This window comes from Eulemur rufifrons, chromosome 25, assembly GCF_041146395.1.
Source record: "Eulemur rufifrons isolate Redbay chromosome 25, OSU_ERuf_1, whole genome shotgun sequence".
Lineage (NCBI taxonomy): Eukaryota > Metazoa > Chordata > Mammalia > Primates > Lemuridae > Eulemur > Eulemur rufifrons.
The window spans coordinates 6,439,786-6,457,413 of NC_091007.1; the positions used below are offsets into that span (position 1 = coordinate 6,439,786).

At 39.6% G+C, this 17,628-nt stretch overlaps 1 protein-coding gene across 13 annotated transcripts in view; it reads right to left on the reverse strand.

Moving 5' to 3' along the window:
- The window catches only part of PARD3 (par-3 family cell polarity regulator), a 565,900-nt gene that overhangs the window by 17,059 nt on the left and 531,213 nt on the right, over positions 1-17,628 (reverse strand). For all 13 annotated transcript variants that reach the window (XM_069458878.1, XM_069458879.1, XM_069458877.1 and 10 more), the window contains one exon: positions 1,364-1,484. In XM_069458878.1, coding sequence (XP_069314979.1) covers positions 1,364-1,484 — 121 coding nt within the window. The remainder of the gene's footprint in view (positions 1-1,363; positions 1,485-17,628) is intronic.

Below are 17,628 nucleotides of genomic sequence, written 5' to 3' on the forward strand. Positions count from 1 at the left end.
TAATCAAAAACCTTTATAGGTTTCTTGTTTTATGTAGAGTAATAATATTGAAGATGTTGGGTTTTAAGAGCAAAAAGGACCTCAGAAATCATCTAGACTCTAGAAGGGGACTTCTCAACATTGAACATGTTTCAGATGACTTAGAGAGTCTGTTAAAGTACAGATTCCTGGGCCCCAACCATAGAGGTTCAGATCTAGTAGGGCCCAAGGACGTGTCCAAGTTTCCAGGTGGTGCTGCGGGTGCTGGTCCGTGGACCCCACTTTGAGAAGCTCTGACCTACAGCAGCGGGTGACTGGATCCACCCAGGGCTCTCTATTCAACCAGAGGATCTCTACTTGCATCTGCTTTGCACTCCCAGCTTCATTTTGTTATCAGGTCTCTCATCTTATCAAAGGGTCTAGTAACTGACAGTCATCTATTCTAATAGAATGATCCTTCCTGAGCCGTACTTGTTCCCTGCCCAGCCTGGGTGATGCTTCCCTAGAACTTCAGCACCTTCCTTGACTTTCTGTCTTCCATGTCTGTCTTGCCAACTCCCCATCACAGAATTAGTCTACGAATCTGTTCTTTCTATTCCGAGTCCTATGAGCATTGCTGGCGATGGTCCTATTACCACGTTGATTGGACTTACTAATTCCTTGAGCTAGAGTTTCCCACCGTAAGCAGCTTATTTCTTCACCCCTAACTGGCTCACTCAAGTTTCCCGAAGACATTCTTCAAACTCCCCATCGTCTCAAACCTCCAAACCTGCTCCAACACCTCCCCCTTCCCAGAAGTGCCATCATCTCTAGGGTGAAACACAAGATCGGAATACGGGTCTGACGTTGAGAAAGTCATTCAAAGTTTTGTTCTAGAAAGATCACTCTGGTGGTTGTGTGGAGGACGGATGAGACTAGGGGTGCAGAGAGATAAATGGGACGGATTCAACAAATACACAAGGGGGATGAGGGAGATTAAAGGATCAGGAATTCCTAAGCACTGTATTTTGTGCATTATAGACACGATAGACATGTGCTGAACGAATTTATTTGGGCTCTGATTCCGTGAAAGAAATATCTATAGAAGCATATTTACTAAACTTAAATAAATGCACAGTTGGGAGGAAGAATACTTTTGCCATATCTTATCATAAGACTGATGAGACCAATTATGATGCAATGGACAGATGGTGGAACAAGATATAAAATGAAATTAGCAATGATGGAACTCAGACGGAAATGAGAGAAAGGTCAAAATGTTAAAGGTCAAAGGAATTTGGTTCCATCTTGTCTCATTTCAGAGAGGACTGAGATCATAGCTTAATGGCCATCACTACAGGGAAGCCGTAGGGCAGTTCATTGTGCCCAAGAACCCCGTACTTACCCAGGGTTGTTCAAAGCTGTAGGTACGTCGGCGATCTTCTACGTCTTCATCCTGCTTCGCTTGCTGGAATTCTTGCCGCAGACGCTGTATCCGATCATGGTTGCTAGGAGTTGATCTGTTACTAAAACAGAGAAGGGGCAACAGTGAACACCCTTCAGAAATATTATCCAGGAACCGCAGTTGCTAGCAAAAAAACGGCAACTTGCTATGAAATGATGATATTTACAAGAAAGTGAATTTTTAAAAGAGTATCTGGGCATTTCCAGTATGTTTTCATTGTGTTCTTTGGATTAAGGCTTACTGAAGTTTTTTCAGATATTCAAGAGGGTGAGCAGTATTTTTAGATATTCCTTTTTTCACACTGTTCTTTAAAAGCCTCATCTCCTTTCTGGAATCTGGCAAGGTGTTGGCAGGGACGTTTTCCTGGAAAGTCAGAAATACCAGGGTCCAGTCCTAGCTCTTCCACTTTCTTAGATTAAGGCACTTAACGCTTCTGAGCTGCAGTTTCTTTATATATGAAGTGGAGATAATAATTTGACTCTAAATACCATAGTTGTAATAAACAAGTGAGATGACACCATAACACACAGCCTCACAAATGTGATTATTTTCATATCGCCATTACATGAAGTTCCTAATATGAGTCATCAGAGGTCTATAAACAAAACGTGACTCTCACAGCATAAACAAGAAGCATTTTTAAAATAAGTTCAGGTGATAGTTTGATTTAACCAGTCAGTTAATGGCATTGCCTTCTTTATGTATAGCACTGAATTTTGTTTTATACTCACAGAGAGCTTATAAGGAAAGTGCAGAAGGCAGTATGTCATACACATTTAAGAACGTAGAAACTGACATTCACAGAAGTGGCTTGCTTAACGTCCTACTCCAACCCTCACTATGCCATGCTATCACTTAGGAAAACATGTGTCAGACTCTGAAGTTCCTCCTTTGTAAAAATTACACAAATTTTAAAAACACTATCTTTGCGAGAGTCATAGACATGGATGACCAAAATTAAATCCATCTTAAATCCCAGAGCACTTCTGGTCTATTCCATTCGCTAAAGCACCACATTGCATCCTATCAGAAAAGCCCTTCACGCCCATCAGGCACATACTGTCTCCCCAACCACACTTGGGCACAAGAACCATGTGGACAAGGACCACGTCTTCGTATTTCTCATATATACCCTCCAAGCTGCTAGCAGAACGGGAAGCTGTAAAGCTATTAAGGAAAACCAGGTCTCTTCCTGGAAAGCACGTTGCCATGGTTACTCAGGGTACCTGAGTTCTGTCCGCTGCACCCCTCCTGGGTGACGTCATTTGGGAGAGGTAGCTTGGAAAGAGAAATTCTACCAGAGTAGAGTGCATAAAACCCTCATGCAGACGTACGTCTGCATACAATTCCACATATTATGAAGAATTCCAAAGGTTTCGACATTTCCGACTGAAAATATTCACATATGGGACCATAAGATTAGCATCTTCTAAGCATAAGGGATAGTCTTTCATTATTTAATCTATTGGGAGGGGTCCCTGTCACCTTCAGGTTTCCATCAATTTCACTAGAGCTTCTGGGATAGCAATACATTCAATTTGATCATTTTCTCAGTCCATGAAAGCTTGCCCTCCTCTTTGTTTTTCTTCTGACAAATCTTTTGGATTGATCAGCCTGTGAACATTAAAGGCGAACAGGTGTCTGTAAAATGTGCTGCCCAACAACGTTGGGTACAGCTTCAAAACTCCCCTCCACCCTTTTGAGGTGGGCAGCTTGTTGCCACTGGCTTTCAAAAATATACACACAGCGTCTTATATTGTTCCAACACATACATTTCCAGCCACGGCCGCCCATAATGTCGGATCTACAAAGCTCCTCACTTACGCTCTATGCGAAATCATGACGGTGTAGGCAGAAGATGGTTCAGTTCATAACAGAGAGATAGAAGGTGAGCGATCGTGAACTCCATGGTCATTGCCGTGTTTCCAGCTGTGTTTTTATTCCTGGCATACTTCAGAGCTTTTAATGCGAAGATTGCAGCAGACTTGACTGACAAAGTGTTTTATAAGTCTAATCAGAAGTACGAGGGCTGTGTGGAAAGTGTCCAGCCATGTAACTGTTCTCGTCGTATTAACAATGGCTGGATACTTTCTGGACAGCCCTAATACTTCTCTGTTATTTGCAGCATAAGAGAGTTTTAAGCCCATGATTATTAGGTTCATGAAATCCAAACCACTGATGAAAACTGACCTCCTACTATTTCTGATTAACTGAAAGTCCATTCTCTCAACAAAGGAAGTTGACCCAGTGTCCATCATTTTAAATTCTGGTGCCCTCGAGGTTGTCCACAGTAAAAGACAAGTGGTGGAAGTCACTTCTGCCTGTATTTCCAAATCTGGGCAGCGAGCGAAGACAACTGTTTACCATCTTTTCCTTTGTTCTCTTTTTCCCAGTGCTCTAGAGAAAGCTGCCCGACTTGTCCAACACGAGCAAAGCCACCTTAATGGTTGAAGTTGGAAAACGGGCTGCCAGGGTTTGCATGATTGATGACGCCTTCCCAAAGACTGCAAGCGGCCTTGGGGAACAACAGTTGGCAGTCTGAAGGTCAAGTCCTGGCTGCAGGAGATGAAACCATTGCAACTGCTCAGTTCTGTTTCTCAGGCCCATCCGTAACGAGCCAATAATTCAAACTGAGACTTATAAAGTTCTTGGTTAGCTCTTCTGCCAAGAAAGCTAAAGGAAATTTTAAATATTCATTAGCAATCGTGACTAATCCCTGCACGTCCCAATCAGCTTACATACTGCCAACTTAAAGCTGCTCATTATTTATTTATTTATTTATTTTGCTGAGGAATATACTAAAAACACCCCCTAAGTTGATCAGATGGATGAGTGAGACAACAAGACTCTTAATGAGTAGTCAGCAAATCTGACTTACAGAAAACCTGCAAGAGTGGGATCTACACAGGGTGTAGGGAGGGTGAGAGGAATGGCAGAGGCGCTTTTTGTGTAAAAAGAAGAAAAAAATCCACACAAACATAAGACAGTGTTAGTCCAATATGAACACTTAGCCTCTCCTTACACATCGGTTTTTGCAGCCCAACTAGAACTTTCTTTCATGTTTTAACTAAATGAAGAGGGTTGCTTTGGGTTCAGTGATGATCTGGGGGTGTTGTCACAGAGTAAGGAAGGGTACCCCGGATCACACGCTACAGGGATTCCTAACCCAGGGTGCCCAGAACAACGTGACCCTGGACTATAGGGAACTCAGATCTTTCCCATCCTTAATTGCCCTGGGGACTGTACCCTTTCCTGTCACAGGTAGAATGCACGGTGTGTGCGCAAAGGTTCCAAACCTTCAGATTGGATACCGCCATGTGCCTCCTAAACGTAGCTGAAAATACTCATTCATGCACAAGGCAGCAATGAGCCTATTTGCTCCAGGTAAGCACTGGGGCCTGTCTTGCACCTGTGCCCCGTAAGCATGCAAATCCCGCCACCTCCCAAGGTACAGCGAGAGAGAACAGGAACTTTCCAACAGTGGTTCTCACCTCTACACACGGTGTGTACCACCTAGAGGGCTTGTTAAAGTAATGCTGATTGCCAAGGCTCACCCTGAGATATTCTGATTCAGTCCGTCTAGTGCAGGGCCCAGCAATCTGTCTGTATAACAGTTTATTCAGAAAGTACTGCAGAGGTACGGACAACATGTTGAAGACGATGCACGCAGGCTTCATAGTTGGGCAAATCCCAGTGTTTACGTGGCAATTAACTAAAGAACAAAGGAGACCCCCCTGCTGTAGAAGCACCTATGTACATTCTGTGACAAATGGGGTTGAACAGACTTGGTCGAGTGGGGGAGGCACAGTAGATCGTTGGACTGCCTTCCATTTTTTTCTTTTTAAGGGAAATCAGAAATACAGTTTTTCCCCCCAAATTTGAAATGTTAACTCGTTGTACTTTTTAAATTCTAGGTAAGCCAAGCAAAATAGGTCTGTTGGTGGCTAGCTTGCAACCTCTACTTCGTGTTCGGCAGACGCTGCCTATTTTATATGTCACTTCTCAAGGCCGTTTACTTTCAGATTTCACACCAAGATCAGGCCAGTGGTCCCCTCATCACAGGCCCAAGAAACAAATTTCAACAGATTGACAACCGGGCATCGTTCATAGCGTCTTCCCTCTCCTAAATTGTCTGCTTCTTCCGATCTCAACCTAGATATACTTCCTCGCAGGCCTGAGGTCTGACCTATCTTTTCCGAGGCGCGGCGTATGCTGAGAGAGAGAGAGAGAGAGAGACAGAGAGAGGCGTTTGTGATGTGACTGATTAATTCTTTATGGATTAAAAATACTTGAAGATTTGCATTTTTAATTATGCAAAAGAAATCTGGAAACCTGGAAGAGATTAGCTTTAAGATCCAGAATTCAATGGAAGGGAAAATTAATCACTCATTTTTTTTAAATAAGGAGGTACCATCTTGGTACACGCTATCCTCCCCCTGGAAGGAAGGAAAAAATGAAGGAAGGAAAAAAGGTGGGCAGAAGGCAGGAGATGAGTTGTGGCAGGCTCTCCGCGTTGCTCAGAAGGGGGAGATGATCATAAACTCTGGCAGAAGGGACGCAGCCAAAGAGGGAAGGGAGATAAATTTGCTCATATTTTTCTTTCTTTAATACATTCCTCTTTTCTGTCCATTTTTCCAAATTCTACAAGTCAGTCCGAGAAATCAAATTCCACTTTCTTGAAGCCTTTCCTAACTACTCCAGCCCATGTTCATCTCTTCCTTTAAATCTGTCTCTAACTGTCCCTTGTCCCAAATACTGTCTTACGGTATTTTCCAGAACTTGCATTTGGATGGGGTTTTCTGTTTTAAGTTTGTGCCTTCATCACAGCCATTTGACACACTCATATATCTTGTATGTCACCTGCCTGTGACACAGTACACTGTTCAGCAACTATGTGTGATGAATAGACTGAAGGTGGCCTTCTGGTGTCCAAACCTTTTGCAATCCCCCACCCTTAAGTGAGGACAGTACCCACCCTTGCTTCTAACCAATGAAACGTGGAAACAGTCGTGCAATGTATGTGATTACATTGATGTCATTAGATAAGGACATGGTGTCCTGTCCATCTTGCCTGTTTCTGTCTCTCCCTTGCTGGTTTTGAAGCACCAAGGTGCCCTGAATCCCACAGCTGCATGGAACAGAATGCTGCCAACAACGGTGAGAGGCGGGAAACTGATCCTTCTCTAGTGGAGCCTCCACGAGAGACCCCAGCCCAGCTGACACCTTGATTGCATCTTCAGGAAACCCTGAGCTGAGGACTCCGCTAAGCCATGCCTGGACTCCAGACCCACAGAAACTGTGAGATCATAACTGTGTGTTGTTTTAAGCTGCGGAGTTTGTGTTAAGTTGTTATGCAGCAAGTGGAAACTATTGTAATACCCCATTGATGTTGGCCTTGGCCATGCAACTTGCTCTGGCCAACAGGACATCACTGGATGTGATGCAAAAGGAGCTTGAAATGTCACTGCATGGTGGGTGTGCTCTCCTGTGTTCCTGACTTCTACCATGACAAGAATGTGCCTGCAGTTGAAGAGACATGTGGAGTAGATGTGGACCCAACCTGCAGCTTAAAGTCAAGCCCAACAGAGCCCAGCCTAGATCAGCCAATCCCCTGCCTGTCTACAAATGTGTGAGCAAGAAACCAGATGTTTGTTATTTGATGCCACTGTGTTTTTAGGTGGTTTGTTATGCAACAACTTCATAGGCATAGACTAACTCCCTAAACCTTCCTCCTTAGAACCCACATCACCTTAAACAGTGTCATGGGGGCTCTACATACTTTTTAAACTCAATGAAATAAGGCAGCCTTAAAGCACATAGGCCCTGCCCACAAATGGAACCAAATAAAATATTGCCTGTTGCAAAAACACATTGGTTAGAAGAATGTCATAAAATAAAGGCACTGCATTTTACAAGTGAGTTTTACCACTATCATTCATAGGGTTAGTTACTGCAAAGTTCTGGTCTCTGAAAAAAATTGCACAACGTAAATACTGTTGCAGAAGATGTAACTGAAAAATGCTCACTGCCAGATCTTAATACGTGAAACCAATCACACGTTCTTCCCACTGAAACACCAGTATATAGTCAAGAATGCCCCTTGGAAATCTATCCAATTGCTTACGGTGAATCCTTTTGTCAACCTCTCTGTTGCTGTACCTAAAACACGCTGCTTGTGCTCTGTGATCTCTGAGCACAGCCTCATGCGGCCAAGGCTGAATGTGGGTGCTTTCCTGGAGCGTGGTGAAAATACACCTGCCAACCAAGGGATTCGGTAAAACCGAACTTAAGGGCTCATTCCTAGTTTCTTTTCCTGGCAAAGACTGGTGACCTGCTGGGATCTCGGTTAAACACACAAGTCACAAAAAGACAGCCCTGGTTAAAATGTGATCTATTTAGTTTGCCAGAGGTCAAGGACTTAACAGATGCCCTTCAAATTCCCAATTTACAAAAGAATAGGCGTATAGTAAAGATTTTTGTTAATGGTATCAGCTTATATCTTTAGCCATTTCATTTTTGCTGTATATTTCTCAATCCTAACCATTTATTTTTTGGTCTAAGTACAAAATTCTATTCCAAATGCTAGTGAATTTTACACCTGTACTTGGCATCTAATTACTAGGGATGCAAAAGGGACGTTATTCTTTTTCCCAATTAAAAAAAAAATTCACAAAAGTCCATCTCTAAATTATATCTGAGATCCTGGAAATAATAGCAATATCACACTCAAAAAAGTTTTTTCCTATGGATATATTTCTATCACTCCAACAGGTATCCCATGCACACACCACAGGTGCAAAAACACGCTAGAGTTCTGCTAACTGCCAACTTCTCTGCTTAAGGAACTCTTTATTTCCCTCCACCTGCTGGCGTTCAAAGTCCTGTGACTTCTGAAACATCATTATGGTCTGCATCCCAGCACACTTAAGATAGTAGGTTAAAGCTTCCAAGACTCAATCCATTGACACTTACAGATCTTCTAGAACCCTTTTTCAAGGCTTGATGAAGTCCTTAGGTAATGACTCAACCTTCACAGGGGCTTCCATATTTCACTCCCCTTATTTAGGGAAAATTTATCTCTTTACTGACTTCCTTCATAGCTGCACAAATGGAAGGGCTAAAAGATCCAGTCCATCATGTAAAAAGCCCACCCTCCAAGAATACTATTTCATTTTCAGTGGAGAAAATTTAGAGCACTTTTTCTTTCTTTGCCCAATTACTAATTTCTTCTTGCCTCTTGGGAAAGGAAAAGCCGTTAGTCCCTTTATTTGCAGCAATGGCGAGTCAAAAATCCAGCTATTTCATGGAGGCCACTTAAAGTAGACACGAGGACTGGCGTGGGCGCAAAGTAACTCCAGGAGAAACAGATGTAGGGCAGACCTGTCACGCAGCCTTAGTAACAGGCAGCCGGCAATGACCACCCGCGTCTCAGATCATTAAGCAATGTCTTACTGTGATGTCATGCACGGGTGTACAGAGTTGTAATCCTTTCAAAACAGACAGATTGTCAGCATGATAAAGTGGATACAAACAAGTTCCTGAACAGGGATGACTAAAGCCTTTGGGGGGGGGAGAAATGTCACTGAACTGAAATAGGATCCTCACCTATAGTAGTAACATTCATAAGCTGTCGGGCAGGTGGGAGGGGGAGGAGGGGATGGGTACATTCACACCTAATGGTTGTGGTGTGCACTGTCTCAGGGGATGGACACGCTTGAAGCTCTGACTTGGGCGGGGCAAAGGCAATATGTGTAGCCTAAACATTTGTACCCCCATAATATGCTGAAATAAAAAATAAATAAATAAGCAGGATCCTAGGATGCACAACTACCAGGAACTGCCACTGTTCGAGACAGTACAGGTAAACAACCTTCTTCCCACTTAGCTCTTTTTCTACCCTGATTAGCAATTCCATAAAATATTCCTGATCTGCAGATAAATAGTTCTAATCTACAGTGGTCAGAACGGAGTTCTTAATTGCTGTAAATTAGTGAGCAAACACAGGTTCCTCATTAAACCCATTACACCCTGTATGTTAAAATGGAACGGCTTGTCGTTTGTTTTTTTTTTTCCCCTCCTGGCACTCAAATCAGAAGCATTCTTGGTAAAAATCGAAGTATAAACAGTGAAGCAGAAAGACATGGTCAGGGTACATGTGGCGGGTTCCTGTTCTTTGAAGGTGTTTTTTTTTTGTTCTTGGGGAGAAAAATCTTCAAATGGCAATGAATTTGTTGCCTAGATTTTAATGACAAGCTCTATTGTGCCCCCATCTTTGCTTTCTTAAGAAAGAATAAAGTGGCGTCAGACCTCTGTGAAAGCTTTTGCCTCTCTTAGAGGAAAGGAACACTTCCTCCCATCATGCCTGTTCAAAGCATACGGTTTGCCTCCTGTTAACCGCGATCACCTGTACAGGTGAAGATGCATACAGTGCTAAATTCAAAGAGAAAGGAAGGAATAGACTAAAATGCCATAGAAAAGCAAACTCTGAACTTCCAAATTAGGTAGGCATTAGACCAAGCTTGCTAAGACTGGGGCTTTCCACTCTGGCTGTAACTTTTAGGCTGGAAGATTTATGAGGAATGGGGGGAGGACGGGAGGGTTAAACCAAGAAATGTATCAATTACCAAACTACAAATAAAAATAGCTCCTCTGCGCAAGCTTCATTAAGTTTTATCAGCAAGTATCTGGGGGTTTTACACTCAAACCTCAGGTCATCAATTCGCAGTACATCTTCCATATGTTCACCCAACACCTGAATTCAATTTCTCTTCTGGTTGTGAAGTAGGAACGTGGAGCCCAAATTAATTATGCATGCAAAGGTAGTTTCTAACAAGGGCAGCTTTTTTGGTGATGCTGAAAGGTATTTATACTATTTGAAATTTGGGGAGAGCTCTTTCTGCAATCTTAACACTTCTATACTGGTCTGTAAGTCCAAATCCACTCTTCCGAATTTGAACATTGAAAAAAAAATGATAGTTGGTAAATATTGTGTTATAATGTTTGTCTTTTTCTAAAGACATTTGCAGACATTTATGATATGGAAAAAACTATCTCTGTGTTGACTTTGAGGTTTTTAGATAAATATTTCTGTGGTTCTGTACAAACCACCTTGAACGGCAGAGAAAGTCTAAGGCTAAGTGGCTCTATTTATGTGTCTATGTGTACATGTGAAATTAGCTATTTAGGAAATATCATGTCATTTTCAGTTTATTTTCACAGTTTTACTCATCATCTGTAATATAAAAAGAATGATGAGAAACTTATGCAAATCCCAAAGGCACTCACTCTACTCAGCTGATAAAATTCATTTCCAGAATCTGACACCCATGATTTGTTGTCCATTTTACACCAATTTCAGCGTCATAAATCATAACAAATTAAAAACATACAGCTACGTTCTCTGGGTTAAAAAGGTGGTCGCCCAAGCTGTTAATCCTGCATTCGCTTCTGATGTGATAGTTCCAGTTCTCTGGGTGCTTTATGGATCACAGGGAGGTCACCTCTCCATCAGAAGGCCTCAGGACGTGATCTTACTCCGGGTCCCTCTGTGGTCATTGGGTAACAAACAGGCCTATCACTTTATAAGCAACAAAATCTCAGGAATGCACCCCTCGCCCCTCATTTTATTACTATCATCACTCTTCCTTATTAGCTTGTCGCCGGTCCCAGGCAGGAGTGAGAAAAATTTTTAGTTTTACTTTGCGAAGGGAATTCCTCCAGCTACAGAGGACACACACGTGCACAGACATACAGAATTTCAAGACCCAACAATAAATATACACAAAAAAGCCCCAGGTAGCTGTTCCTGACAAGTGTTGCAGAAATAATCCAAGCTGGTTTCTCCTAAAACGGATTGCTAAATCTCCTGCAGTCAGACCTCCAAGGAGGTACTTGCTTAAAAGTCAGCACAAAAGTAGTATTATTTAGCAAAGTTTTAAAAATTATCAATGGCAAGCTAATTATTGAAGTTTTTGTTTAAGGAAACATGGTCTAATAAAACTTTTTAAACACACGACCTGCGAATATTGTGAAACTGTGTGCTAGAGCCCAAAACTTCAGAGAGGGCAGAAGGGACCAGACTGGTCCTCCTCCGGTCCCTGGGAGGGACAGGGCAAAGGGCAGAGGCAGAGTTCTGTGCCTCTCGTGGCTCCCGACTCCCTGGCAGGCAACCCTGCATAGCTTGAAGCAAGAAGAGGACAGAGAATGTTTTCCAGGTATACCTAGGAATTTCAAGGCATTTTTAGAAACTAAAATGTTATTGCCTATAAGAAACCACATATGTCATTTTTCTTTGCACAATGTAAGAAGCGGTTACAACCTGGGGTTAACACCCACAGTGCACGTATTTTTCATAGATCGTGTGATCTCCTTGAATTCTCTAATAAACGCAAGGATATGTCAGCCATTCTAATGGGTTAGGGAGTTGAAGACAGTTTATGGATCATAGTTTTCATTCAAGAAAACCGCTGGGGATACAAAGATTAGCCAGTTGTGACCCACAGTTAAAATCTGTGCCTCAAACTAAAATATACATTTAAGTGTCTAAAGAGAAAGCAAATGGGATTCAGTGTTATAGGCAAAACTCTTGACAAACTAAAATAAGAGTGAAAATCAGGAATACATTTTAAAAATTTGAAATAAAAAAAGGAAGGGAAATTAAATGACAAAACCTGATGGGTTTTGATGGCAAAATAAAATGATTATCATGTTCTTTTCCATATTAGAGAGGTTTTATCATACAAGCATAGGAACTAATTATAGAACCATTATTTTAATTCTTTAATCATGAAATGATTACACAGAATCCAAGGCTAACATTTTCTTTGTTTTTGCATTCTCTGTCTTTAATGACAACATAATTGCAAAAGACAAAACTAAGCTATGTTTTTTTTTTTTTTTTTAAAGAAAAAAAATCCCAATGCAATGTAGTGATTAATTCTAAATCATGTCATAATTCTAAATCCTGGCTAAATTCTATAGGTTTTCCTGAAATAACTCAAAATATAAAGTAATGTAACGGGAGATACAGTACCTTTAAGTTTCATAAGCGGCTAACTCTGAAACATCTTTGAGAACTAAAATAAAAGTAGTGAAACATATCTTTATTAGTTTTCTAAAAACAAAAACCATTGGATGTACCTGAATGAAGTACCTGGATTATTGGTTTTTAAACATTTTAAAGATCATTATAATATTTTTATTGATTTGTTTTACTTCTATTTATTTTATGCTCTTGATTAATTTCTTAAGTATTAATTAACAAATTTCTGGGCTTTTATACTATTCACAATTTAGCCATCTCCCAACTTATAAATTATTTATCCAGAGAGATGGAATAAATGATATAGAAACATCAGTCAGTTTAACTTTTCATTTCAAGTTTAGCTAAATTATTATAGGAGAAAAACAGTGTGATCATATTGGTTTGGAATTATTGATACTATAAAATTGCTTGCATCATTCTTTTGTAAATTACACTTTTTCAAAGTAACACTTCCATGCACATAACTTATATTTTAAAATGCTGAAGGCTTCAAAGAATCTCCTGCTTCATCACATCTCCTCTTGCTGACCACTCAATCCCATGACAGACTTTAAAGATGTTTAGCTGTTTCCTAGGATATTTCTGTTTTACTCAACCTGAGATACTCAGTATGGGTCAATTACAATTCCTGGTTTGTGAGACACTCTCACCAAGAATTCTTCCAGGGCTCACTTTCTTTCATTTAGTTGGTGAAAATAAAATTTTGATAACAGATAAATGATACTAAATTTTTAAATTTTAATAATATTTAAAATTTCATTTTAATACTATATTTGATACTACTAAATTATCAGTATGAATCCACGACACAAACAAAAGCTAGGGATTTAATAATCCATATCTAACCAAATTCCTTTGGTATTTATGTATTTCTGAATAATATGTTTACACTGCTATCTCCTGATTCATTAATGTCAAACACATCTGTTGACTTCCCGTGAAGGTAGGGGAAGTGTGAGCTCTCTTACACTGCGATCCCAATCCCCATCTTCTACATCTTCCCAAAATAGTTACAGCACAACTTAGCTGAAAATGATTTTTCAGTATTTATGTTATTTATATAAACATTGCTCACTGCTAATTCGAGTGGGGCACGGGGGTTGCATTTTTTTCTTCTATGACATTCTTTATTTTTCTTTTGCTTAGTTTTCTTAGAGCCTGTCTCTAGTTTTTCCCCACACTATACAGCCTTTCAATATAAATTTCCACAAGATCAATCATGATTTTTTTTTTCTAGGAGCCCTCTAACCTCAAGAGCTCTTACCACATTCTCCAGTCTGGACTGATTGCTCCCTAGTTCTCTGCACAGCAGAAGTCCTGGGGTGTGTTTGGAGGGTGATATTAGAGCATACATTCTATAGCTTCCTACAGGAGAGTATGTTAGCAGTAAAATATTTTGTGTATTTACATGCTTAAGAAATAATAAATTATATATTTTATGTAAAAAATTAAAATACTTTATTCTACAATTATCACTCATTGACAGTTGGGCTAGGTATGGAATTGTGCTGAAAAACCCATTACCCTTCAATAATTGAAGGTGTTGCTCCATCATCTTCTAGCTTACAATGTGGCTGTGTAGAAATTTGATGATATTCTGATTCCCAATACTTTATCGTATACTTTTTGTTAAAAACAGGATCTTCTGTTTATGGTACTCTAAAACGTCACAATGCTGTTCCCTTTTAAAAACTGATGTTGCTGGGCACTGCATGATTATCAATCCAGAATCATAAGTTTTTCAGTTCTGGAAAAATTTCTTGTGTTATTTCTCTAATAATCTCTCCACCATTCTCTCTGTTCCCTTTTTCTAGAAACTGTATTAGTTATACACTGGATCTCCCAGAATGACGTTTAAGTTTCTTTCCCACTATACTGCTTTGTCCTAAATCTCATGTTTTATTTTTTGGGAAATTTCCTAACCTTATCTACCAACCCTTCTGTTGTATATCTTAATACTGATATTGTATTTATTATTTTCCAAGAGTTCATTCTTATTTTCTCAATTGTTCATATTTGGTGATTGCAACACCTTTCCTTATTTCACAGTGGATATACTTTATAATTCTTTCAAATTTTTCTCTTTTCTTTCCTATATTTTATGTTCCTTCCAGGTTCTTTAAAAAAAATAAGTTTGTTGTTTTGGAGTCTGTCTTCCATAAATAAGGCTTTCCTCAAATGTTTGATATGCTTGCCTGTCCTTTTATATTAAGAGTGAAACTCTAGACACCAGATTCGTCACTGTGTGCCTCCGTGGGGTTTATGGAATGGGGGACAGGAAGGCTGAATACAGAGACACTTTTTTCGTTGGAAATTCTCAAGTCAGTATATGAGGGTTCCTTTTCTCAGGCAATTCAGTTTCTTTAGGGGACAAAAGTCTTTGTCCTGGGGTGCATAAACTTGGTTCTTGACATTCCGATGTCATCCTATCACATCTTATAATAAAGAGATACATCCAGGTTCATAAAAAAAGAGTTAATATTTCTGTTTCTCATTCTTTTCGTTGTTTTGGAGTGATTTTCCAGGAGAGGAAGAAATACCTTTATTCTCTATGTTAAAACTGGAGTTTCTCATTTGTGTTATTCTTAATTCTCAATTATTTTCAAATAGATCAAATATCTTTTCAAGACTAAAACTGGTCTGTGGATGTTCAAATTATTGTTTTTCAAGCATGTCAAAGACATGGATGTAAACATTCCAAAATGATAATAACTGATGGTTATCACAACAGGATTATGTCCACTATTCCCCAACAAACTTTAGGGATAATTTCAGTGTTACTCTTTTAGAATACATTTAGTTAACTTGGGGACTAAATTTTTAAGGCCTTGAATTTATAGTCTACAAAGCTCCAAATATAAATACTATTTTTAAGATTTAGCCAAGTGCTGCAAACTTTTTCTCCCAAGCACATGTTCTGGGACTCTACTCAAAATAGTTTCCCTTTCTTTAACGTGATGAAATGCAGTTCTGTTTTAGATGTTTATTATACAAGTTTATGCCCACTGCTCAATGGGATGATTGTGACATGTAATTTTCAATCCTGTTTCAATATTTGCTAAGCTTCCCTCTTAATTTTCCTGCCAAAGAGTGGCTAAGCTCCTATTCTCATCACCTAAAATTATTCCACTGGTGCTCAGTGTAAAGAATATTTCACAATTTTCCCCACAGTGTGGTCCTACCACAGCTACAAAAGTATGCTTTGAGAACACAATTCCAGGCTTCTGCAAATCCCCACCACATACAAAGCTGATGCCATTCTTTCTAGAAGATACCATAGTTTTGTGGCTAAGACATGTGAATTGATACAAGTAAACTAAACCTGATATAAGATCCAGAATAATCATAGTCTTGGAAGAACCAGTTGGTAATCTGATTAACTAAAGGTTTACCAAAAGCTCTTTTTGTTTGTTTCAATCCTTCTGTTTGAAAATCCTAGGCCGGGCGCGGTGGCTCATGCCTGTAATCCTAGCACTCTGGGAGGCCGAGGCGGGTGGATCGCTCGAGGTCAGGAGTTCGAGACCAGCCTGAGCAAGAGTGAGACCCCGTCTCTACTAAAAATAGAAAGAAATTATATGGACAACTAAAAATATATATATAGAAAAATTAGCTGGGCATAGTGGCACATGCCTGTAGTCCCAGCTACTCGGGAGGCTGAGGCAGGAGGATCGCTTGAGCCCAGGAGTTTGAGGTTGCTGTGAGCTAGGCTGATGCCACGGCACTCATTCTAGCCTGGGCAACAAAGTGAGATTCTGTCTCAAAAAAAAAAAAAAAAAAAAGAAAATCCTTCTAGAAAGTAATAAAGATCTCTTCCATCTTGAACAGAAGGAATTAATGCATATTATTTAGCTTTTAAAAAAACTTTTGAGATTTTCATGACCATTAGTTCTCACTGAGTATTCTGAGTAGAAAAAAGGAAGAAATTGAGCTGAATTTTACTCTATTGACTACAGGATGTTGCTCAAAAACTCTTCTGCTTTCTCACTATTTTTCCAACAAGCTCCCAATAACAGCACTTTTATAGGTAGCTACCTCTGGCTCCTAAAAGGGCAATTTGCAAACATATTGGCTAATTGTGGGTTTGCATGGTTTCTAGTGAATTGAGACCTTATTGTATTGTTACTACATGATTTTAAAATTATATTGTAGCTGATTAAAACGAGAAAAATAAATCTTTCTGTGGGCAAAGTATTCATGGCAGAGATTTGTTTTTCTCTAGTTTGACCTTTTCTCTCCCAATTTCAGAGATTTTCAAATTTCTAAAACAAAAATAAATCAATATTGAATTCCAGGCACAAACTAAAATGTGGATAAAAACCTTTTGACCTTTTCAAGTTGATTTATATAGAAAAATTTTCACTTCTCTATGTCTAAAATAGACATATTTTCATTTGTCTCAAAATAATACCCACTTTAAGTCGACACTCTACTGAATTTTCTTTTGAGAAAAATTCCCAATTTAACATGATTACAGATTTTAATGAAGATTTGCTTTTCTGTTTGTATACAGAATTTTGGATCTTTCAGTTAATAAGAAATGGCTGAGAAAACAGAGTAACTACCCAGCCAAGGTGCTACTGAATCATGAGTAGAAAGGCCAAAGGTCACAGGAATTCAGGTGCACATTTCAAAACCAGCCTTGATGCCTGAAGGCTCAGTAAGGAAGGGGTAGTGCCAGCTTCTACCTGAGGACAGAGGAGAAAAGAATGGAGCAAAGCATCTGTTAAAACTCAGCATGATCTTTCACAAACAGATTGTAACACTGCCTTTCCTGTATTTTATACTTTCAACTGATGTCCAAGTACTGGTGTGTAGGGAAACTAAGCCAAGACCAAATGGAACTAATTATGTGTTCAGTAGCATCAGAAGCCCAGAATAAATCTAGAGAGATACTGACAAAGATATTGATATAAAATAGGCATAGGCACAGACTTATAAATATCAGCAATTTTCTAACCTAGGCACTTACACTAAAGAATCACTTTGGGATTTCTTGTCTTGAGTTGCAAAAGAAAAGATGTAGAAAATGCATACTGAAATATTATCCATGTTCGCCACAAGCCAACCACCTGACACGAAGCTACATTAAGACTCAGAAGTCACAGGCCTCTGCAGATATCATTTTGTTTTGTCTTTTCTCATATTGTAATGTCTCTATAGA